At 32.2% G+C, this 27,211-nt stretch overlaps 1 protein-coding gene across 1 annotated transcript; it reads right to left on the reverse strand.

The window, feature by feature from the left end:
• Positions 1-20,815: 20,815 nt before the first annotated feature.
• Positions 20,816-23,172, reverse strand: LOC123204647 (ATP synthase subunit delta', mitochondrial-like). Its single transcript, XM_044621421.1, has 2 exons — positions 22,820-23,172; positions 20,816-21,473 (listed from the first exon to the last, which is right to left on the reverse strand). Exons 1-2 carry the CDS (start codon positions 23,075-23,077, stop codon positions 21,129-21,131), a joined length of 603 nt encoding a protein of 200 aa, XP_044477356.1. The 5' UTR covers positions 23,078-23,172; the 3' UTR covers positions 20,816-21,128.
• Positions 23,173-27,211: the final 4,039 nt, after the last annotated feature.

A 27,211-nucleotide genomic window follows, 5' to 3' on the forward strand; every position in this document is an offset into this window, starting at 1 on the left:
TTCAAAACCATTAATAAACCAACTTCACTTTTTGAAGCCATGACATAAATCTCATGAACCTTGCAATCGAGCTCCAATGCCTCTATCAATGTATCATCCATCACATTCATTGTCCCAAAAGTGTTTGTGTGACACTGGTCATGCCCAACTGATCCACACTCATAATGCCAATAAGTTCATTAGCAACATTGTAGAAGTAAAAATGAAGATAAGTTAATTTGTCTTGTTTAAGTCTAAGTTTTTTGATAACCAAGACTTCATAAAACCAATCAACAATGGTGAAGGTTGAAATTATGAAACATGTCAAGTATACAAGATTGTCGCCACTGGTAATTTCTCCACTTTGATTTTGTGATTGTGTTTGTGTTCATTCACAATCTTTTTATAATAAATGCATGTAATTATATAATTTTTACATGCTAATTTTGGTAAGGAGAAACCCTTGGCTCTATTTATGAGGATGATGCTTTGTGCTATGTATCATCCATTGGATTCTTCTTAATCTTAGTGTAGAGCATTTCACAACGAATGAAAAAGGAAGATTAATGGGGTTGTGGTGATTGGTGAGGCGACAAAGAAATAGTGGTGGTGGGTGAAGTCAAGATTGGTAATAAAGGTGAGAGTATTATTGGGAGAAATAATGATGTTGTTTGAGGTGGTAGTTTGAGGAAGAAAAAGAAAAAACTAAATTTGGTGATGTCGAATGGGTAGCCATAGGAAGAGAAATTGGGGTTTCTACTTGTGGCTAAGTGAAGATGATTGTAGTGATGGTGGTATTAAGTAGTGGTACTTATAATAATAGTGGTGTTAAACAATTGTAGGGGTAGTGGTACTTATAGTGATAGTGATGTCAAACAATTGTAAGGATGGTGAGTGTCAACCAGATCCTTATTTTGACCTTTATAGTGATTGTGGTGTTGACTGTTAGGGTAATGCCCTAAAACCAATCGTTTTTCACATTTGTAATGATATAATGTATTCATTTATTAATAAAAAGTTTTTTATTATTCATGGATGTTAATGTTAAACATAATATGTTAGTAAGAACAATATATCCTTAGAATGGTAAAATCGTACAAGGGAATCAGACAACTGATTGTAAAATCCCTATGACACATATAATGGTCATTCTAGAAACATCTATAAGCCCGCTATTATTATAATCAAAGGCACAAGTAATAATGATAGGATTATCATAGTATTAAGTAATCCCAATGAAAGGTGGTAATAGTTCTCATATGTTAAAGCTATTAGCTGACAGTTTGGTATAACATATGAGTGCACATTGTAGACATATTCAGTAGACAAACTTGACAAAAGGATTTATAGACAAATGGTTACTCCTAGGTCCATAGGAATAAATCCTTTAACTTCACGAGTACATGTGATTCTTAGACTTGAGGTTGTTAAATCGTCTCATACAAAGATTGGTATGGTTTGTTGCTATCCAAAGGAATAAATCCTTTAACTTCACAAATACATGTGGTCTTTAGACTTGAGATTGCTAAATCTTCTCATACAAAGATTGGTATGGTTTGTTGTTATCCAACATGCCACTGTAAAAATAGAGTCATAAAGAGAGTGATCAATCATAACGTAATTTGTATAGAGGTTATGGTAGATCAATTAAAGATTCATCACTCACCGAGGATGAGAGGTGATATCTCACATGAGAATACTAAAAGAAATAATAACCACTCAAAAATGTGGTCAAAATGGGATTAGGTTGTAACCCAATCCTAGTCATTTGATTATTGATATGTATCAATCATATCGAGAAGTTACCGAGGTAGACATACATTCATATCTTAATCTCAAGAGATATCGAGTGTTAAAGGGATCAAATTATATATAACTACGCAGTTGACAAAACCAAAAGTAGTTCACTAACATTCTATCATATAGGTGGCCATGATGTTAGGGTAAGTGCCTCAGAATCAATTGAATTTGACATTTGTGAATGTAATTTTATATTAATAATTAATAAGTGATTTATTGTTATTCAATTCATATATTGTCTATTTATATAATCATGCCAATGTATGCCTTTAGAATGGTAAAAATGTGACAAGGGATCAGATGACTGATCGTGGCAACCTATATATACTTTTAGTGGCCATTCTAGAAACATCTGTAATATTGACATTACAATGAGCAAGAGCACATGTAATGATGATGGGATTATTATAGTGTTAAGTGACTCCACTAAAAGTGGCAACAGTTCTCTCATATCAAAGCTATTATAGATGGTTTGGTGCAACACATAGGCAATACGCATTGTACACGTATTTATTGGATTAACCTAACCAGAAAATATCCATATGGATAGTTGCTCCAGTGTTTATAAAATAAATCTTCTGAATATTATGGGTGTATATGATCCTTTGACTTATAGTCACTAAACTATCTTGTGTAAGGATCGGTATGGTTTGATGTTATCTAACATGCTACTATAATTGTGGTAACTTCAAAGGTAATAATCGGTCATATTGTGAGATACATGAAGGTTATGGTTGATCGATAAAAGATTTGTCACTCTTGAGCACAAGAGAAGATACCTCACTTGAGAACACTGAATGACATCTATGACAGCTTCAATCTATGGCCACATTAGGATAAGGTTATTACCTAATTTATATTAGTCATTAATGTATATCAATGCATACTGAGGAACTATTGAGATAGATAATTTTCTATATTTCAGCCTCAAGAGATATTAATTGATGAAATGATTAAATTATACGTAACTATGATGTTGTAAAAGCTTAAGAGATGTTTGTTAATACTTTGTCATCCGAATAGCCATGATGTTTTGCTAGAGGCCAATCTTAGCATATGTCTAAATTCAGTCTGAATTTAAACACTACCGATTTGATAAAAAGTTTATGGGTCACACGTATATATGGATTGATTAAAACCCAATTAAGAAAATTATTTGGTGATAATCTTAATGTTTAGGAAAATAGAGAACATGGTCGACCATATGTTGACTAAGTTAAACTTGGTGTGCATGGTGCTGGGTGGCACCAAGAAAAATTATATAAAGCATGGCATGGCTGGACAAAATATTGTCCAGTTGGGCAAGGCTTAAAACCATGTTAGGTGGCACATTTTTAGTGCCACCTGTGCATGGCTTGATGCTTGTTGAGCCGCACATTTGTATGCTACTTGTACAAGTCATGAAACATGTTGGTTGTGCATGTTTACATGCTAGCTGCACATGTGCGTTAAAAGTTCTAGGTTTGGATGAAATCCTTATTTTACTCAAACACCTGCACATATTTAAAGTATGCGTTAGAATTAAAATAATATGAGAACACATACATAAAAGAAACCCTAGTTACAAGTTTTCTGTTTTGTCTCCTTTTTCCCGTGAACACATTTAATCTAGAAAGAAGCCCTAATAGCCTTCTTTTTGAATTACCAATTACGTATTTGTGCTTCATATGGATACCAAGGTGTCGCCTCTTGAGGATTGAATAACATTCAATCTCAAGCCATGTAAAGATTTTAAAGAGCCACCAACGCAGGTATAAACCTAAAACATCCAATGAACGTTTTGCATGATTCATGCATATATGTTTTAAAACTGGTATCGGGTTAGGTTTTTTAGGATTCTTTGATTTTAAATTTTTAATTCTACTGCACTACTGGTTATTAGTGTCCCAAAAACCGTACAATGGTATCAGAGCCATCGCTTAACATATTTTTATGAAAATATATATCTACTGGTTTGTTTTGATTAATTTTATGTGTAAATTGCATATAATCAGATTAATCAAGAATAAAATTGGTAAAGATAATTTACAATCATGTTGTTGTGTGATTTCTTAAGTATCATATGTAATATAAATTGTGATAAATTATTGAGTGATGGTATCTAAATTTTTTATTGAGTTTTGTTGAAATTTGTAAGTTGATTTTTTGTTGAAAGTTGTAGGTTTCATGTTGTTGCACGAAATTGCCTTTGAATTTGTTGATTACATGATTCGAGGGTTATAATTGTTGTTAGTGTAGTTTTCGTGTCGTATTCCCTCACCTTAGTAATTAGTTTATCGACAACGGGAGTCTTCTAGATTTTTCATCACTAAAAACCACAGAAAATTAGGTCTGAAAAACCATTCATGCGTGACATATTCCAAACCCTGCATAGAGGTGTCGAGTGGACAAGCCTTTGCACCATAAGTGATACACGATTGGACCATTTATTTGGTCCTTCCATGATTGTCTCATGATGCATAACACCAAAACATGGCATGGCTGGACCATAATTTGGTCCAACCATGACACTTTCATGGCTTTAAGCCAAGTGTGCAAAAGGTGCACAGCTAGACCAATTTTGGTCCAACCATGCCCCTTTGTGTGTGGTGCCTTTCACCCCAATTACATTCTAGTCATGCCTAAGCTATGACTTTAGTCGTATAGCATTCTACAATTTTGTTGACTTTTAGATGCACAACTGGGTTACACACCTACATGCCTTACAAAGTTGAAAAATTTATATTAATCTTATTTTATTGAATTTACGCAAAATTGAGATTTTCTTGAGCTTTAGAGGGTTGAATTATAATTTTACAAAACTTTGGGGATAAAAAATAATTTAACACCTGAGATAATAATAATTAGAATTTAATTTTTAATTGATATGTATATGTATGAATGTATGTATGCATGGTGTCTAGTACACAACCAAATAACCTTAATGGATGGTTTTCTTTCTATTTCATTTTTGGATTGTAATTCTTAAATAGGGTCTAGTGCTCTGCCTTCATCCCTTTTCTTCTTTTAGATTAAGTTATTTGTATTTTCTTAAAATTCTGTAACTAGAAAATAAAATCATGTAATAATTGAAAACTAGAGACGAAAGGACAAGTATGAAGACTTAAAAATGAAGATCACCTAGGTTAACCAGTCAAACTCCTTTTGACTTGAGGGGTTTGACATTAGTTATGGTTGTGCGCAAACAAATTTTTATTTTATGTTGTAGAATGTATGTGTTAGTTTTATTTTGTAAATATTACCTACCATACGGCTTAAAACCTGATGAGATTAAATAATAAAACCTTCAACTTCGTCCAACATGTTGCCCTAATTAAGCCTCTATTCATTGGAACTTTGTTTGTCTAAGCGAATGGTACACTTCTACTAGGTGGAAAATTAGATGATGATCATGTTGGATCTAACTTAACTAATGTACTTTATTTTTTTGTCAAAGTGAAGGTTAAGTATGTTAGAGGCCTAAGTAGGGAATGCATTTGTTAATGCAAGAAGATATGTAATATCCAACCTACTAATTTCTATAATCACATTTGAGGTCATATGATTTGTTGGGGTAACATCTAGCTTAAGATCATAGGCTTTTGGTGATTAATTTGAAACTTGTTCATCAAAGTGAAAGGAAGAATAAATATGATAGAGTCTCAATTCACTAGAACTTCCTAAGTACAATAGTAATGGTTGTTGGCTTGAAAGAAATAATAGGAGCATTTTAATTATTAAATTCATAATGAAAATGAATATTAATAAATTAAATAAAATTACTGATTATTTTATTTGTAAATTATAGATTACATAATTATCATGTCAAATATAATGTATCGATCAATTCTTGAAAAGGAAAATAGACTCATTGGAAACAACTTCACTTATTAGTACAAAAATCTTTGGATTATTCTACGTCAAGAGAAGAGGTTATATATCCTTGAGAGTTGGTTGCCTTTTGAGTCTGGTCCTGATGCCACCCAAGAGCAAAATGATACTTTTAATAAGTATCTTGATGACTCAGTGGTAGTTTAGTGTCTCATGTTGACTTCCATGTCACCTGAGCTTCAAAAACAACATATGAAAATAGATGCATAATTCATACTTGCACATCTTTGAAAGTTATATAGCACTTGTGTGAGAGCTGAATGATATAAGGTGTTAAATGTGTTGTTTAATTGTGAACTCTTTAAGGGAGGAAAAGTTAGCCCTCATATGGTCAAAATGATTAGGTATATTGAGCTGTTGGCAAGCTTGAGCTTTATCATGGATAATGAGTTTATCATTGACCTGCTACTGAAATTTTCCCCTAAATCATGGTCTAATTTCATCATAAATTTTACCCTAAATGAAAAGGAGAAAAACATTGAAAAGTTGTTATATATGCTCAGACAAGTTGAACAAGAAGTATGAAAGGTAGCTTTAACTAATCTACTTATAGTTGAAGCCCAAACATGAAAAGTCAAGGCTAAAGGCAAAGGAAAGGTTAAGCTAAGGTTAAGCCCAAGTCCAATGCAAAGAAGCAACCTAATACTACTACTTAGCCTATATGTGCTATGGGGAAGGAAAAAGTTGTCTACTTCTATTATGGCAAGGTAGGTCACTAGAATAGACATTGTAAGACCTTTTTTAAAAACAAGAAGAAGAAAGCAGCTGAAACCTTTAGTTTAGGTATGTTTGTCATTGAGATAAACTATTCTCTTTGTTTATCTTGGGTTATAGACACAGGACGTGGTTATTATATTTGTTTTGATATATAAGGATTGTAATATAGTAGATTGCTTGTCAAATGAGAAGTTGACTTATATGTTGGAAATAGAGCATATGTTACTACATTAGCTGTAGGGGTTTATTATCTTAGGTTGCTTATTGGGCTAGTTTTAGAATTAAAATATTGTTATTACATTCTTTCTGTTTCCAGAAACTTAATTTCTATGTCTATTTTAGACAAAGAGAAATATTTATTTTCAATTGTTGGTGGTATTATAACAATTGACTTAAATAATATTTTCTATAGAATAGCTAAATTGCATAATAGTTTATATATTCTAAAACTGGATAATGAAATTCTCAATGTGCAAACTAATAAATGATTAAAATCGAATGATCTAAATACCACATATCGGTAGGATTACAGGCTAGGCCACAAAGAACTAAAACATATATCAAGACTTTTTAAATAAAAAGTCTTGCAATTATTTGACTTCTAGTCATATAATGATTGCAAATCATGTCTATTGGGTAAGATGGCCAAAACACTTGGGCTCATTCACAATGATGTGTGTGGGCCTATGATAATGCATAGTAGATATAGGGAACTCTACTTTATGACATTTGCTAATGACTTCAATAGATATAACTATGTGTTTTTAATGAAACATAAGTTTGAATGTTCCAAAGAATTCAAGAACAAAGTAGAAAAGTAACTTGGGAAACAAATTAAAATCATTTGAAGTGATTAAGAACATGATACCTGAGTGTTAGATTCAAATAATACCTAAAGAAAAATTGGATAGTATCTCAACTCACTTCTTCTGATACCACACAACATAATGGTGTATCTAAATGGAGGAATAGAACCTTAATGGAAATGGTTAAGTCCATGATGAGTTTTACCGATCTATCTTTATCTTTCTGAGGTCATGCCTTAGAAACTACTGCCTTTACATTGAATCATGTCCCATCTAAATCTATGGGTAAAACTTCATATGAGTTATCGACTAGGCAAAAATCCAATCTAAATTCCTTAAGGATTTGGGGTTATGAAGCTTATGTCAAGAAATTGACTTCAAATAAGTTGAGGGCTAAGTCTGAAAAGTATGTCCAAAAAATAGGTCTGCATAAGTATATCACGAGCTAGAGAGATTTAGTTTTCTCTTGACTCAACATGGTAGCCACTGGTCATCAATGATGATGAACCTAAAACCTATGATGAGCCTATTTCAAATCCAGATTCTGATAAATGGTTGGATGTTATAAAATCCAAAATAGATTCCATGTACTAGAACCAAATATAGACTTTGGTGGATGCACTTGAATGGATAAAACTCGTAGGGTGCAAATGGGTTTTGAAAAAAAATGAGATAAAAGGTAACATGCATACCTATAAAACATGATTGGTTGTCAAAGGTTTCACTCAGAAATATGGTATTCATTATGCTTAACTCTATTAGGATTATGCTATGACTATGAAAATTTTCAAATAGATTTCCAAATTGCCTTTCTAAATGGAAACCTTGTAGAGGATGTCTCTATGGCACAACCCAATAGTTTTGTTCTTGCTAGATAAGCAGACAAAGTATACAAGTTGGAAAATTCTATTTATGGACTTAAACAAGCTTCGAGAAGTTAGAATATTTATTTTAATAAAGTTAAACCATATGTGTGCAAAAAGGTCAGTGGGAGTATGATTACATTTTTGGTATTGTATGTCGATGATATTTTGATTATTAGAAATGACATACCAAACTTGTAATTAGTAAAGGTTTGGTTATCCAAGTGTTTCTCCATGAAAGACTTAGAAGAAGTAGTTTATATTCTTGGGATTAAAATTTACCAAGATAGAGAGTGTAGATTGTTGGGCTTAAGTCAAAGCACATACATAGATAATGTATTGAATAGATTCAACATGGAAGAATCTAAGAAAGGATTTATGCATGTCTCATGGTTTATATTTTTCGAAAGAAAAGTGTCTATAGACACAATCTAAGAGAGATAAAATGAATATGGTCTCATATGATTTGGTTATAAGATTAATCATATATGTCATGCTATGTATGAGGATTGATGTCTCATATGCTTGAGAGTTTATAGTAGATAATAATCAGATCCAGGTGAAAAACATTAAATGGTTGTCAAGAATATCCTAAAGTATATAAAAAGGACCAAGGATGCATTCTTGGTTTATGGAGGGGAATTTGAACTCATTAAAAGAGGTTACAATGACATAAGTTTCCAAACTGATTAAGATAATTACAAATCCCAATTAGGGTTATGTTTTGTTTGAATGATAATGCAATTAGTTGGAAAAGCTCTAAACAAAATATAGTGGTTGATTCTACAATAAAGTTTGAGTACATTGCCCTTTTAGAAGCGACAAAAAAAGTTATATGGATCAAAAAGTTCATAACTAAATTTGGAGTGGTTCCAAGTATAATCGAGCTGATTGAGCTCTATTACCACAACAATAGAGCGATTGCTCAAACAATGGAGTTGTAGTCTCATCTAAGGTCCAAGTGCATACTCAGATAATATATCTGAGAGATTGTACAATGAGTTGATATACAGATAACAAGGATTGATATAGATACCAATTTGACTAACTAATTAACAAAACCTCTGTTACAGTAGAAGCATGATAAGTAGATAGCCAAGCTCGACATTAGATATATATCTGATTGGGTATAGTGCAAGAGAGAGATTGTTAGGGTAAGTGCCCTAGAGCTAATCAAATTTAACATTTGTAGATTTAATTTTATATTAATAATTAATAAAAGATTTATTGTTGTTCCCTAGCAACCTTTTCTATGGATTACCTCTTACCTATTTGTGCTTTGTATGGATACCAAGGCTCTACCTCTCGTGAGTTGAATAACGTTCAATTTCAAGCCATATGAAGATTTGGAGGAACTGCCAATATAGGTATAAACTTATGAGTGTTTTGCATGATTCATGAATATATATTCTAAAATAAGTACCTCGTTAAGGCTTTTAGGATTCTTTGATTCTAAATTTTTAATTTCATTGTGCAACTAGTTATCAACGCCTTGAAAACCTTACACATGATGCCTAACTAGAGGCCAATCCTTGTTTATGTTCAAATTTTGCCTGAATCCAAACACTATTGGTTCAATATAGAGCTTATGAGTCATATACACAAAGAAGTTTATTTGAACTTTAAAGCATTATGTTATTTAGTGATAATCTTAGTGTATATAAAGTGACATGGATTTTATAACGAACTGAGCTTGTCCAATAGGATTAAATCATCCCAGTTTAACTTTTACTAAACAAAGAACAACTTGACATGTGACATGAACAATAGTTCTTATTTAGTGAAGACGTACAATCATGCATGCGACAAATGCACAATTGTGTGTGGCATATTCTATTTAAAGAAATGTGATTTCATAATTCAGAAGCGTTCATTGTAAACCCTAGTCATTGTGCACAACTCTCAAAACACAAATACACTATCCATAGAGTCTTAGTTGCCTCTCGTGCATAGTAAAGTTCCAAGTTAGTAAATACAGAAACAGAAAAAAAAAGGTGTGGGTATGACAGATGAATAGTGAAAAATACATTTGTAAAAAAATGTGCCTAAAATTTGCATATCGAAAAAGTACAAAACATGTATATACAAATTTAATATGTCACATCGTCAATAATACGTTTATTAAAATATGACAATTTTAATAATAATTTTAGTACTTTCATGAATCTCCTAATGAAAATCAACATAACAATTCAAATGTGAAATTTTTAATTAACTATTAAACCTAATATAACATAACACATAATCAAAATTTAAATTACTGTCTCAAGACTCTTAATAAAGAGTTCGCTATACCAAAAGATAACATTAAAATCAAAATCCTCCATATATAGAGTCTTCTGAATGAAACAAGGGAAGACATCAAGTTATTAATAAAAGAAATACTAAATAATAGGGAGCAAAACCAACTCTTTTTTTCGAAAATTGTATATAGGCATAATATATATAAGATTCAATCATAGTCTCAACTCTCAAACACACATAATATAAACAAGATTCAAATTACAAACACATAAAATAAACATGATTCAAACTACAAACTCATAATCAAACAAGAGTTTCAAACATATAACATAACCAAATTCAAATTATAGCATAGTCAATATTCAAATTGTAGTCCATAACAAAATATATATATATATATATATATATATATATATATATATATATATATATATATATAAACAAACAATAAAAACTCAAAAATGAGCACCATCTACCAAGAAAGGTCATCATAATTTATCAAATCATCAGTGGTTGGTGAAGAATTAGAATCTTCATCTATATGAATTTATTCATAGTCTGGAAGCTCCCCTAAACTATCAAATCTATCGATTCCAAATCACGAGCCATCGTGGAAGTGAGCTATCCATCATCATTGTGTTTATCCTCATATACACTAGTGTGTCTAGCGTTTCATGTGACAACCTATTCCTCTTTTTTTTTTTCTGTTTGAGCACTTCAAAGGCACTCCAATTTCTCTCACATGATGAAATGCTACAAGGTTAACCCATAATTTGAACAACATACTTCTTCATCGAGGGAAGATCATCTCCATTGTAATCTCACTATATTCTTGCAGATGACATAAAAACCTTCTTTAAATATAAAGAGAAAAGCAATGTAACAAAAAAAATTGAATTTTTTAAACTTTCGAGGATGACTTGTTGTTAACATCATTTTTGCTATTGACGTAAATAACATAGGTGGCCTACTACGATACAATTGAACTTCTCTCATAAATGACAACTTTTCCTCTACTAAAAGCAAGTTTTTGTGAATGTAATGGATGTTATCTTTCATCTTTCTATCCTCTTTCAAATTTTCAGAAAAAAAGTATGATGGATTAAGAAAAGTAGTTGCAGCATATATCAGATGAATAATGTTATTAACCTGACAATTCTCAAATAATTCCAAAATATGTCCATACTTGTTCGTATCACTATTACACCAGTCCTTAATTGAAACTTTTGCTCTCATCATTGCTTCATGTAAATAAACAGTAATAGATCCATCACCATCAACCGAACAAATAACTCGAGTCAATGACTCAAGAATATTTGTAACATCCCTTCTACTAACCCAAAAATCACTTTGAACAATTTCAGTGACTTTTTTACTTGAGTTAGTCTTACAATAATCAAAATCTCTCCATTTAGATGAAGCACCAAAGAGGCAAAGTTCATCCTCCAAATTTAACATAGATTGAAGCATTAAAAAGTTTGAGACAAATCTTATGGTACAAGGTTATCTCAATCGTCTATCTTTGGTGAACTCTTTCATTACTAAATGAAGAAATATGTACCACGTCATGAACATAACTATCAATCTTGTTTCATCAATGGCAACTTTCACCCAATCAACTTTATCATATTTGTCTTTTAATAGAAGTTGGGTTCCATGAGCAACACACCTTGTTTTATACATATGAGGATACATGCCAATAAACATGTCTTCTATAGATGTGAAATTGCTACCATTGTTAGTTAGTCTTACAATAATCCAAATCTCTCCATATAGATGAAGCACCAAAGAGGCAAAGTTTATCCTCCAAATCTAACATAGATTGAAGCATTAAAAAGTTTGAGACAAATCTTATGGTACAAGGTTATCTCAATTGTCTATCTTTGGTGAACTTTTTCATTGCTAAATGAAGAACTATGTACCACGTCATGAACATAACTATCAATCCTGCTTTATCAATGGCAACTTTCACCCAATCAACTTTATCATATTTGTATTTTAATAGAAGTTGGGTTCCATGAGCAAAACACACCTTGTTTTATACATATAAGGATACATGCCAATAAGCATGTCTTCTATAGATGTGAAATTGCTACCATTGTTAGTTATGAATTGTATAACATTTTCTTGGCCAATTGATTCAATCACTGGGAAACAATATCTTTCAAATAAATCCCAGTTTTTCTTTCTTGAAAAACATCTAACGATTTCAAAAACACTGCACCAATATGTGAACATGCAATAAGATTAATAAAAGATCAATGTCTCAAATCAGTCCATCTATCAGACATTATAGTGTAACCAGATATAGGTCTAGATTCGAGTCGAGCTTGTTTGAGCTCGAGCTAGGCTCGAATAAGCCTGAAACGAGCTTGAGCTCGAATTGAGTTTTATGTTTATAAATAAACGAGCTCAAGCTCTAGCCTAAGCTTAGAACTGAGGAGCTCGGATAAGCTTGCAAGCCAGATCAGCTCACCCAAAAACGGTGACGTTTCTTGATTTTTATTAAAAATTTCTGTCAATATTTTTGTTAAGAAAAAAGTGAGAACTACTTTTAATAATTTTTTATTAATAAATTTTAGTCGAGGTTAGTAGGTAGTAGTAAAAAATTCTCACAACTCGTCAGTCTCCTTCAAGCATATGTCTTGTTCTTCTAAAGCTTTTGTAATTCTTTCTTCTTTGAGCTTCACAAAACCTCATCACTCTACATCTTCATCAGACTATCAACTTTAGAATCCAATCAACTTCATCCAACTTACACTTTGTTAGTTCTCTAATCATGAATCATCTCTACTTTCGGCTTTTGCATTTGACAACGACAACTTTAACCGTTCTTTGATAACAACACAAGGACATAATAATTAACAGGTTTGTTGTTTTATTTGTTATTCTGTTTACTTGAATTTGTCTATTTGTTGGTAAAATTGAGTAAACCCTAATTTTGAAATTAGGGTTTGTAATTTTGGAATTAACAAACCTCAAAAATCTTGTTAGCTCTTATTGATTTGATTTTAGCTTGTAATTTTGGTATTTAATTTCAACTTGTTGATTTGTGTTACATATCCAAGTTTACTGTATCCAATATATCCCTAATTCTAATGAATATTCACAGCAACAGGCATTTCTTTTGAATATTCAACTTTAGATATTTCTCTTCAAGTATTTGAATGTATAATTATTAGCCTTGTGATGATATCATTGGCCATAAGTACCTCAACAGCTCAGGTAGACGTGGTTTCCTTCGTCCCTCATTTGTGGAGTATGTGTAGATATCATTATTCTAAAAGTATCATGGGGCTGAACTAAACTTGATGAATATTCTGATGTCAGAATCTAGATGATATCAGTTTGTGTGTGACTAGAGATCTGTATTTGATTTATTGATTCAGAAAATGATGAAAACTATTTCCATTTAAATGAAGTCAAAATATGGTATTGATTAAATTAATTTCTGCATTAACCAGGGAAAGTATAAAGCAATGGTAATTTGCTGGATTCTTAGGCTATGTTGTCTTGTTGCTTTGAACAATATGCTCACAATAAAAGAATATTACGGCAAAATGTTCACGATATGTATCTCATGTATAATTGTATCACACTTTTGTAGCCACAGATGACTTGAATGATCATTTTTGCATCCTAAAATAAGTTGAATTCATTGTTGGATAGTTATTTATGTATAAAAAAAAAAAGTTCAAATTCATTAATACATATATGAATTCATTTGGTTTATAAATGTACAATTTATTTTATTCCTTTCAAATTTAGACAAAGTATATGTGCTTGATTACTGATCCGTTTCATTTCCCTTTTAAGAAATACCATCCTGCAAGGGCACTTACCCTTGTTTATGAATCATTTGTACTTGGGACAATGGCGATATTAGCATGCAATGAGTCAAGGATTAATACTAGATTGAGGAACTTAGCTTGTTATGCTCTTTTCTTTGTAAGTACTTTAGCACTCATTCTTGTAAGTATCTTTGGTGTTTGTCTCTATGCTATTTCTGATTATTTCATATTTATTCATCAACCATAAATTTCCCATATAGCTAAAATGAATTATGTTATATTTTGTTTTTTTTTTAAGTTGTTTTGATGAATTTTGATTGAAATAATGATATTAATTCATTTTTAGTTTATTAGATGAGTTATCATAACTCAATTTTATTCCAGATTATTGAAAAGAAGGAAAAAAACTCACATGAGCTTTGCAGTAGACTTATAGCTCTCCAAGCTCGGCTTGGTTTAGGTTTGTTAAGCTTATCTGAGCTAAGGTTACGAATAACTTGATAGCTCACAAGCTCGAGTTAAAGCCATTCTTAGCTTGGCTCATCGAGCCTAGGCTCAAGCTCGAGCTTGCTCGATCATTTATCAAACTGAGCTCAAACTCAGTGAAGCTCCAGCTCAACTCGACTTGAATCTAGCCCTAACCAGATGTCACATAAGAACGTTTCACTATAGTACCATACTCATTCACATAAAGAGAGTTGAATAAGATGGAAGCTTATATGTTGCACCATATTTAACTACTGCCTTTACAAAATCACCAAAAGCACTAGTTTGAACAACATCAAAAGCAATATTATTCACCACAAAATGCTTAGCAAGCATTTTATCAAAAAACTCCTTATCATTTTTCTTATTCTTTTGGGGTAAGGATGTTTGACTTTGATGTCTTCGACCTCTTCTAAAAGTCGGTGGATTTGATTCCACCTCATGAACATTAGAGTTTAAAGTAGAAGTAGAACCAGTTGAAGTTTTTGATCTTTTGTTACCTCCAAACACAGCTAAGAATGCATATGCTTGCGTCTCAAGATTGACTTTGCCACAAATATCAATATCACAATCAGTTATTCTGGACAAGTGTGTTTTAATTCTTGAAGCCCCACCTCTAAAAACTCTTTCACAAAATTTACATTTACAATTCCCTCAAGCTCTTTGACATACTCCCAAATTTTATCTTTTTTTCGCACCATATTGATTAAAATCTACATGTAGAAAAATTGAATTAGGCAAGACAAAAGTCACAAAACAAACAAAAATTATCTCTTAAGCTAACTTTCATGTGAAACAAAGATTCAAAATAACTTTTTGAAGCATCTATTCATAATTCTAATCAACCAATTACATAACCAAATAGTGAAATTAATTAGACGGGGAATAACAATCAAGTTTCAAGACAAAGATAAATAAGAAAACTCTCAAAATTTAAGGTCGAGGACACAAGTATACGTGTATTTAAATCATTAATGGTATAAAAGGACATAACAGTTTATTTACAATCATATGTTACTAGGTTTCTGTAAGAACCATGGACATTAAAAATGTTGTCCAACTTGCAAAAGGTTATATTAGAAATTTGTTTAGCACCAATGCACCATCAACATGGTGGGCATATATAAGCACTAAGCATTTAAGCAAATCATGGTGTGTGCAACAACTATTCTTTCTTGAACTATTGTTTAACTTGGTAGAGACATTATTCCCACATCTAAAAGTATCTGTGAAATCTGGCTTTTAACAACAGTATCCAATACACTAAATTTGCAATAGGACAAACTTAAAAAATATATTACTCAAGTAACATTTTAATCACACTACTAGATGTTGTTTGATAATTAGCCTAAAAGCCAGAATCATTAAAATAATTTTCAAAATTTTATGATGCACACAAAGCAAACAAATAATAATATAGTTTCATTAGCAAATTAAAGCCATAAAAACAAGTAATGAATCTTACAGCCAAAACTATAAAATCGAATTCTATTGTTTCCTATAGTTAAAGAAGTAAAAGAAAAAGATCCACCTAAAATGGAAGAGAATTTGGTTGAGTGAGGTAAAGTTACATCAAAATTTGAAGCCCAAAAGATAGTTGTTATAAATGAAAAATGAACATAAAACAACACGATTCACAAACAATTGAAACAAAATTCTTAAAGCCCATCTTACAAATAAATCAAAAACAAAAGTAAAAAATTGAAGCAAACCTATTTAAAATAAGTAAAGAGAAACGTACCTATGAATATTGGTGTAAACCTATTTAGAGAGAATCATTCAATAAATTAAAAAAATAAGAAGAGAGTAGGTCCAATTAATATTGGTGTAAAACAACAAATTTTTTGTGTTCTGTGGAGCTTAAATGGGAGGGAAATGCAAAATTAGGGATTAAGAAAAAAATATATTGGATTTTTTTTTTAAATGGTTGTGGCATTATTGTAAATAATTGAAACAATTGTATACTCTAAGTTTAGCCAAAAATTCAAAAAAAGGGCAAACGTAAAATACAGTCGAATAATTCAAATTTAATACAAGAAGAGCGTAAAATACATATTTAATATGTTTTAGGTTCAAAAATTCTTTTTAACGTGTTTAGTGCACGAATTATATGGGAATGCAAATTAAACATGAATAATATGTGTTTTTACTAAGGTAAAGTCTCCCTAAGTTCATACGTTGCATGGATACCAAGGCATTGCATCATTTGCGAATTGGATAATATACTCAATAGCCATGTGAAGACTTAAAAGAGCCATCAACACATGTATTAATCTGAAAACACCCTATAGATGTTTTGATGGAATGTTCATGTAAATTATTCCTAAGACGTGATCCTGGTTTGGGGTTTTGGGCATTCTGATGTTTGTTTTAATTTTTGTTGTTATCTATTCTACTGCCTTGCCAATATTCGACAACCCTGAAATCCTAAAGTGATATCAAAGCCATCGTTAAGGGATAATTTCATGAATCTAATACCTATTTAATGTTTGATTGATTTTATTTATATACGTTGATGTATATAAAAAATTTTGATATCAATCATGGCTTTTAAAACTTACCAAAAAAAAAAATCATGGCTTTTAAAATTTGTAAAGTCAATATGTGATTGTGTCATTGCACAATTATTAAACATCATGAACAACATAAACTATGTTGAATTGTTGAGTCTTGGTTTTTGACTTCTGCTTGAGTTTTGTTAAGATTGTGCAGGTTGAAGAATTTGGTAGATTGCTACTTAGGTTTCATGTTGATTGTGTGAAATCGCCTTTGAAACACATTGTTGTGTGTCTTGAAGGTTGTTACTGGTTTGAGGATGACATTCATGCCATATTACTTCATCTCGGTAATGGTAAACCTATTCAATTTGGATTCAAAAGTAAGTCCAAAGGACTAAAATGCCTTGGAGCGTACCATAGGGTGTTCTATTTCTCCCTCTCGTATTTGGAATTTTGTCTCAAAAATTTGACTTGAACATCTCTAGATGCTGATCTCTCATATCTTGCTCGATCTCCTAAGTAACTATCTTGACTTTTTTATTCCTTCATAGGATCTTAACCAAGGGTATTTGTTTGTACAAAACACCTTCACTTTTTTGTCTAAAATCTCTATTGATTATTCCTCGTACAAAAGATACTTGATCAATTTCAAGTCCTTAATCCTCAGAACATGGCTTGGGTCTCCTACGTACTTGCGAACCAACGAGACATAAAACACGTTTTGGATGTGATCCATACTTGCCAACAAGGCAAGTTTATAGGCTACTTTACTAATCTTCTCTAAAATCTCAAACAGATTAATAAATATAAAGGGTCAGCTTTGTTTTCCTTCTAAATCTCATCACATGCTAATAACAAGGCACTTTGATAAAGACTTTATCTTGCACAACAAACTATAAGGCTTTCCTCCTCTTGTTTACATAACTCTTCTGATAATCTTAGGTCCACTTAATTCTCTTTCTTATCAGTCGGATATCCTCTATAATTTTCTTGGTCATTTTTGGCCCAAGTAATTGCTTGAGTGTAACTAAGGTGACCTATATTTTCTACCATAAAAGGGCTTTATAGGTGTCATCTTAATCATCGTCTAATAGTTGCTATTGTTGGCAAACTCCATCAATGACTTAATCTCAACCCAGTTAGCCCTATGATCCATGCAACGGACTCATAACATATCCTCAACAACCTGATTCATCCTCTATGTCTATTTATCTATCTGTGGGTGATAAGCAATATGAGTTAGCACATATGATAAAGAGTTTTATGCAATGTGAGGGCTTTGGACCATTGGAGTCAATACTTAAGGCCTAAACAATGTGTGTCACATTCAGATCATCAACCATTGAAGTTCATCAATGGGCATTACAAATTAAGCCCAAGACATGTCGAATGGGTTGAACTTCTACACTACATTTCCTTTGTCTCCAATTACAAGAAAAAGGTGAATAATGTGGTTGTGGATGCACTTTCAAGGAAATTTGTCTTACTTTCCATTCTAAATGCAAGGATTATTTGATTCCATATGTTGAGGGAGTTTTATGAAAGGAATGAGGAGATGAAACTGATCATGGCTGAGTGTAGTAAAAATGGATTTGTGGACTATTTGGTCCAAGATAGCTTTCTATTCAAGGGTAACAAGTTTTGTATACCCCAAGGGAGTTTTAGGAAATGGATTGTGATGGAGACACATGGAAAAGGCTTGTTGGTCACTTTAGAGATTTTTAAAGAACATTTTTATTGGCCAAAGATGCAAGGGGATGTTTAAGTCATTGTTGTAAGTTGTAATGGTTAAAGGGCAAAAAGTTTGTTCAAATCAAGTCTTTACACTCCATTACGCATTCCAAAGCAACCATGGGAAGATTTAATCATGGATTTTATAGTGGCATTGTTGAGGACTCAAAGGGGGAAAGATAACATGATGGTGGTTGTGATCGGTTCTCTAAAGTGACACATTTCATTTCATACCATAAGTCCAATGATGCTTCACATATGGCAGAGGATCTCTCTTCATACTTAGAAGATTAAGCTTTTGCAAATTTAAGGGTAAATCCTCTTTAACTTGGGGGTGAATAATGTGACTTCAATATCTGATTCAACTATAAAATTTCAAAAGAGCCAAGAGAAAAACCCGAAAAGGTCACAACAATACACATCAGCCCATATGCTTTAGTATGGGCAAAGACAATATCAACTCACTACAAACTAGACCAACCCACTCAAGCCTCTTTATGGGTGATCTATTTAACTCAATTTCAACACTTAGATATTCTTTGTTCTAGTGGGATTCAAATATGCAAGTAGAAGGGGAAATTTCAATTTATGGTCAAGGCATTAATGGAGGAAACAAAGCTTGACAAAAGGGTGACTACAAGTTATTCATTTTTTAGCAAAAGACAAGGTTATAACATATATGACCCCTTATTTTGCAATTTTAGAAAATTCTTCGAATGTAGTATAACTTGTCAAAGTGTTTTTTCAAGGGACAACTAGATGGCTAATTAATGTCCCAATTTTTATGGGTTTCTTTTATTTGTGTTATAAATTGCATTGGCACCACTCATAGTGGTCTTACTTCTCCTTTGTAATAATTAGTTTATGTTGAGTGAAGGTTTGAATATTTTTGACATGGTTTTCTTATGTAAAATTTACTTAATCCAAATCCTCATCAAAGTTTGTTGGTAGAAACCAAAGTTTGCGGCTTAACCTTCTATGCTTTGGAGTCTTTGACTCTTCATAAATTGTAAATTTTGCTGTGTAATGTTATATTTCCTTCGAATTAACTTGATTGAACACAAATCATAACCATTCTTCACAAACCGAAGCATGGAGAAATTGTTGCAGCCGTACCAACAGTTGGTATATGCCCCACAGCCACAGGTGCTTTGAATTTGATAATTTCTTTGGCTTCTTTTTTTGTTGGTTTTTCACTTCTCCCTTCGTTAGGTATCTACGGTGCCCGTGATGAATAACTAACAAAAGTGTGTTCCATGAAATTAATAGTTGAATTGAAGATCAAGACTCAGCCTTATTGCTGTGAATCCAGCGATAGAAAATAACTAAATATCGAAAACAAACAACAAATAATGGTTAAGATTAGACAGTTAAAAAGTCAGGTCAACTATTCGAATCCAGTTTCTAGGTCAATTCCAATCTCTTCAGGGTGGAACTAGAACCAGAACCATAACCATAATGGAAAACTGAATACTTAATTATTCTAAAGAGTAATTTGCTCACCTCTTACATTAATTGTCTTCTAAGAGGATTTGGCTGCAGATTGAGACCTTAATGGTCCTGCACCGCCTTTATAAAAACACTACTCTCCGCCAACTCAATAGCACTATTAAATGGCGATGTTTAATTGCGGCACACAGGGCATTCTGTCTTTCAAGGAAAATGTAAAAAGACCAAAAGAGAAAATAGCTAAAATATTTTATCCCTCCAAAATAGAGTTGAAAATATGGATCCCTAAAGTTCAATGTATCAAAAATCTGTTTATATGGTAACAAAGATCCTCCTACTGTTACAAAACCATCATAAAAGTTTATTATAGGGGAATATGAAATTCTAAATGAATAATTCTTTCAATAAAATTCAATCTCACACTTTGTATCTCAACCTTTTAGCAGTTGAAATTTTATATCAACTACAATATTGATTGAGATACAAAGTTGGGATCTATCTAATTCATTTTCAAATAACAGAGAACATATAATATAAAAACCAGTAGCAGTTACTGCATGCCTTAATCGGAAGAGCACAAGTTCCTTCAAAACTTCTGAATACATAATCATCATTTCAAACCTACATCACATTGATTTGTTCCAGTCCAAAGAATAATATTCTGGGTGACTTCCACTTATAGCAAAGAGCAATAATTGTTTTTTTTTTTGGTTCAAAAAAAGTAAAGAGTGATTGAGATACTTGCTTCTTAAATTTATTTTAACCTTCAGATGATCACGATAATAACATCTTAGACAAATCTAAGTGGCCTGATAATAAATAGATGGAAGACTGAACAGTCAGTGAAGCTCAAAACAAACCAAAATGACAAAACCTGGAGGCAGAAGAAAAACGTTAGCCCATCAAGGCAGAGTTCAGTGCACTGTGAACATCAACCCCTATCTGGGCTTCAGCTTTCTCCAAGTCAGTGGTAGCAGAACTCAGCTTCTGAGTGAATTCTGCAAGCCCCTTCTGGACCAAGCTTGGATCAACGAGGTCAACTGGAACAGCTTCAACTGCGATTATATCAGCAACTGAATTTGCATGGATAAACGCAAACCCACTGCTAAGAAAATATTTCTTAGTCTCATTTCCTTCATGAACAGATAAGACCCCAGGCTTTAGTTCTGCAATTGTCGGTACATGCCCAGGCAAAACACCCATTTGACCTGTTGTTGCTGGAATAATGACCATGTCAACCTGTAAAAGATCAAAGTAAAAAAAGCATAACTAATGATGATATAGCAATAGGATGTATGAGAACAGACCACTGAATACGATCTGCAGAAAACGATCCCTAAATAGGATCTTGGTGCTAATAAATATATTTGTTAATATATTAGAGAACTTGTGTTCCACCACTTTATCCACTCAAAGTTCCCACACCAGAACAAGATAGAAACCTGAAAATCAGCACAGCCACACAACACATTATTTGATGATAACAGAAAACAAGTAACCATCTCACAGCATCAATGTGATCTTTTCCTGCATATTCCTCAAAGTTCAATCTCGACAACAACAAATACAGGTGCAAATATAAAAACCTATGAATAATAATAATCCAGCGTAAACCAAATAATTACATCATTATTTCACGCACTACTGCTTCAAATCATCAAGAAATGAGGTTGCTATCATCTCAAAGAAGCGGCATCTTACAGTTACAAGATTATAAAAACTACAGCTTAAAATCGTTAAGAAAAAAAGATAACATCATCTCACAGAAATGAAAACAATTTAAATACATGAATAGGTAAGTCGAACCTGTGTGTTGACATGTAAAAATTAAAAAAACTACGAATGAAACTTTGTTCTGGTTTTAAGAATTTATTGGAAACGGAACCACCACAGTTGGTGTAAAATTCCAACCAACAACTCTGTCAATCATGTGCAGAAAATACACCATTAAACCAAATCCATATATATATAAAAGGATCAAGGGAGTGTATGGGTCATGAACATACACCTTATGAATGATAAAATCAGAAAGAAGAGACAGTAACAACTCTGGGTCCAGATAAAATTTTTCTTAATCTATTTCCCAAATTCTCCTACATTTACTTGTCTAGTTCACTTTCACCTCATCCTCATGTCAAATATGCAATCAGATCATATCCTTGACAATAATCAAGCCAAATGTACATAACTGGACAATCTATCACTCAAAATTAATAAGAAAAAAGAACTAAATAAGTGGGTTGTCCGTCACAACAAATGGGAAATTAGTTGTTCAGTCCCAGGAAAAGCAAAGCCACACCATAAACTGTCCAATTAATCTTCCGAACTCCAAATCCAACAAATCCGGAATAAGAAAACAACAAAAATAAAATAAAATCACCAGTTTAGTAATATTTACCATCAATTCAACCTAAACCAAGTGCGAAAACACACAACAAAGATTCCAATCATCCAAAATCATTCACGACACCACCATCAGATCCAAGTCAAACCCAGATGGCAAAAGCCCAGAAAACCCTAAATAGAAAACTCAATCGTACAATCACACAGAAACATTCAATCCAAAAATAAAAAGCAAAGCAAACCTCCTTGGCGGACAGCTCAGATGCGTAAGGAAGAACGAAGTTGACAGTGAGCTTAGAAGGGATGGAGGTGGGAGTTTGCGGGCGAGTGACCATGAAAGACGATGGAGTGTTGGGTGGTTCCATGTTTGGTATGATTTTTTTCCATGAGTCGATGAAGGCAGAGTCGGCGGTGGGGGTGGCGGGGACTTCGGAGGAGAAGGCTCGAGACCTAGTCAATGTGATGGCTCGAGCCAAAAGGCGTGAGGCTTGCCGGAACATCTTTTGATTGTGGAGATTTGTGGGTGGTAATGATAAAGAACTTTGATTTTGGGAACAGAAGCGAAAGGGCGAGACTCAGAAGTTATTCATTCTTTCGTACGACGAGGCTTTATATTCCATTGTTTTATTTGATGGTAATTAACATTTACGCGATTGGTAAAAATAACCCATAATTCCAGCACGATGACATAATGTTTGGATTTACTATGACTCCTACAGTTTTCACCAAAAACCCAGGTCTATGAATTCGCAATTGCTCTTCGACGTCATTCTTCTTTGTTGTCTTCGTCATTAGGATTAGATTCAAATCAAATCAAATTTAAATTTATTTAAGTTTAAATTTAATTTAATTTACATAAAATTAAATTTGAATTCAAATTCAGACTCATCGAGCTTGTTTTAAATGAGTTTGAGTTTGACTTATTTTAAAAAAGTCAAACTCAAATTCGATTTGAACTTAAGTTTGAATCGAGTTTTTAATTAACTCGTTATTAAAACAATATCGTTTAATACATATTGATCAAAATAACGTCATTTTGTATCAAAACTTTTAGTTTACAAGCTTGACGAACTAAACACCTTAATGCTCGAGTTCAACAATATTAAATTTTTAGATTCGAACTTATTTGAGCTTAGCTCATTTCAGACTTATTTAAATCAAATTTAAATTTAAACTCAAACAAATTCGATTCAAATCCACCTTTATTCACTATTAGATGCTCCTCGAGTTCTCCAATGTTGTTCCTCACATAAATTCTTGTCATCATTCTTGTTGTCCTTTTTGTCGCTTGTCTTAAATTTTAAGTCATTTTCAATTAGCAAAATTTTAAGTCATTTTTTTAAAGAACCTATTCACTTTCCCTCTAGGTTCATATTAGTTATTACCAAAGGGTTTCACAATTGGTATCAGAGTTTGTACTCCGGTTTTATTAAAATTTAACGATTTTTTGAGTAAATAATCTTCTTTCTTAATGGCTAGTGCATCTACTCCTATTTTCGCTAAAAGAAAATGGACCACTAAACCATCTTTATTTTGTGGAACAAATTATACCCAATGAAAAATTAGAATGATGTTTCATGTTAGGTCTATTAACTTCAAATTATGGAGAATTATTGAACCTGATAATTTAGTGCCAATAGACCCTAAGATCAATAAACCGAAAAATGAAATGGACTTTAATGATGAGGATGAAAATGTGATAAGCTTAAATGCCAAAGTTATACATCATGCTTTGTCCTCTTGATGGTACAAAATTCAATAGGGTATTGGCTTGTGAGTTTGTTAAAGCAATTTGGGCCATACTCCAAACCACACATGAAAGAATAAGTCAAGTTAAAAATCAAAGATCAAACTTCTCTTCTAGGAATACGAATGATTCAAAATGAAGTCCAGAGATAACATAACCGATATTTACAAGTAGTTCTCCAACTTAGTGAACGATCTCAAATGTCTTGGAGAGAAATTTGAGAGAACTAAATTGGTAAAGAAGATTTTGAGATCATTACTAGATTTGTGAACCATGAAGGTAATAATTATTAAGGAGTCCAAAGATCTTAGTAAGATAGGAATGGATAAGCTTATAGGAAGTCTCTTTACCTATGAGATGAACAAGAAACTAAAGCTAAAAGAGATATTGCATTGAAGGTTATGGACGAAAATGAAAAGGAAAAAAACTCTTCCACAGATAAAGATGACGTAAGTCTCTTAGCTAAAATGTTTAATGAATTCCTATCAAGATCAAAAAAGAACAAAGGAAAGAAGTTTTTTAGACAAAGAGGAACATAAGAGGATGGCGAAAAGAGCATTGTTAAGAATGCAAGAAACCAAGCCATATTCACCAAAATTTCCCTTTGAGAAAGAAGAAGAAGGATAAGAAGAAAAAAAGATTCAAGGAGAAAGTGTTTGTCGTTACTTGAAGTGGAAGTGATGACTTAAGTGATGAAAGTGAATTGGAGAAAGAAAAGGCCAACATATGCTTTTATGGCTAAGAGTGATTTGGAGGATGAGGTATATGATTCAAACTCATACTTTTTGCATGAATGATAAGATGCATTTGAAACCTTGATGTATGAGTATGAAAAAATAAAAGCAAAATATAAATTATTAAAGAAACAATCAATTTGCATTAAAAAGAAGCATGATATACTCTTGCATGATTATGATGAATTGGCTAAGAAATAAGATGTTGTTAGAAATGAAAAGGATTCATGTCTAAAAGAATTAACATGCATGAAAGAGGAACATAAAGACTTAAAGGAAAAAGTATCTAATTCAAATGAATTATTTGAAAAATTCAAAATAGGTACTAAGAGGTTGGATGAGATGCTTGCATCTCAAATAAGTTATCTTAATAAATAAGGACTAGACTATAATAAAAGTAATATTTTTTCAAACTTATATAGGTCTTTAAATAAACCTCTTGCATTACATATGAAATACAAATTTTGTTCATTCATTAGGCATACTATTAGACATTGTCCAATTAGAAATGGCAAACCTTTTAAAGTGAAGAAGGTTTGAGTTCCTAAAGGGGCACTTAAAATTAACATTGTTGGACCCAAGACCATTTGGATATCAAAAAGTGAATACATGAATTTATCTTGTAGGCTTGCTTGCAATCTTCCTTGAAGCCCTCTAGCAAGTGGTACTTGGATAGTGGATGCTCAAGAAACATGATAGGAGATAAAAGTCTATTCTCCTTATTGAAGGCTAAAGATAGAGATAATGTCAACTTTGGAGACAACTCCAAAGGAAAGGTAATTGGCATCAATGCCATAGGTTACTCTTTATTCTCTATTAATGATGTTTTGCTAGTTGAAGGTTTTAAACATAATTTACTTAGTATAAGTCAATTGTGTGATAAGGCCTTTAAGATTAGTTTTTATTCTTTATGTTGTGAAATTGTTAATGCTAGCACAAATGCAAGTGCATTCATTGGTCATAGGCATTCAAATGTGTACATTATAGACCTGTATGACATTGCATCTAAAGACCTATGTCTTATGTAAACCAAAGAGGAAGACGTGTGATTATGACATAAAAGCTTAGGACCTGCAAGAATTGATGTTCTTTAAAAGCTTCCAAAAAGAAACTTAGTAAAAGGTTTGCCAAAATTAGTTTTTCAAAAGGGATCATGTGTGTGATGCTTGCATGAAAGGCAAACATACAAAAATTTGCTTTAAATTTAAAAAATATGTTTCAACCTTAAGACTCTTTCTAATTTTTCATATGAATTTGTATGGACTATCTAGAACTACAAGTCTAGATAGAAAGCATTATTGTTTTGTAATTGTTGATAATTTTTCAAGATTTACTTTGGTCTTACTTCTTGCAAATAAAAGTAATGCATTTCATACATTTATTCCATTTGTTAGGAAATTACAAAACCAAGTAGGTTATGCAATTACATGTATTAGAAGTGACCATGGAAAAGAGTTTGAAAATTCATTTTTTGAATTGTTTTGTAATGAATATGGCATTGAACACAATTTTTTGGCACCTAGGACCCCCTCAATGAAATGGAGTTTTTGAGAGAAGAAATAGGACACATATAGAAATGGCTAGGACCATGTTGTATGAAAATGATCTGCCTAAGTATTTTTTGGGTGAAGTCATTAATACTTCATGTTACATTATAAATAAGGTCATGATTAGCTCAATCCTCAATAAACTCCTTATGAGTTATTCAAAGGGAAAAAGTCAAATATTGCATATTTTTATCCCTTTGGGTACAAACGTTTTGTGTTAAATAATGGTAAGGATAACTTAAGAAAATTCAATGCCAAGTCGAATGAAGCAATTTTCCTAGATTTCTCTTCCTCATCCAAAGCATATAAAGTCTTCAACAAGAGAACTCTCTTAGTTGAAGAATTCATTCATGTGGTATTTAATGAATCTTCCAAGTGTGTAGAAAATAGAAATGAAGATGAAGTCGTTAAGCTTATGGAAGATCTACAAATCAAGGACTCATCTCAACCAAAAGAAAAGAAAAAAGATCATCAATTTGAGATTGAAGATCAAAAGGATAAACTCATGCAATCTCAAGGACCACGAAGAGAAATCTCAAATCCAAGGGTGAAATGAAAGAAGGAAGAATTATTGGAAACTCTACCAAATTAGTAAAAACTAGAGCT

The sequence above is a fragment of the Mangifera indica genome, chromosome 20, assembly GCF_011075055.1.
Source record: "Mangifera indica cultivar Alphonso chromosome 20, CATAS_Mindica_2.1, whole genome shotgun sequence".
Lineage (NCBI taxonomy): Eukaryota > Viridiplantae > Streptophyta > Magnoliopsida > Sapindales > Anacardiaceae > Mangifera > Mangifera indica.

What these genes read in the sequence shown, in the direction of transcription:
- LOC123204647 (XM_044621421.1), bottom strand. Translation starts at nt 23,077, where the DNA reads ATGTTCCGGCAAGCCTCACGCCTTTTGGCTCGAGCCATCACATTGACT. An exon ending in CTGAGCTGTCCGCCAAGGAG is followed by an intron (nt 21,474 to 22,819) that starts GTTTGCTTTGCT and finishes GATCTTTTACAG; the next exon opens with GTTGACATGGTCATTATTCC.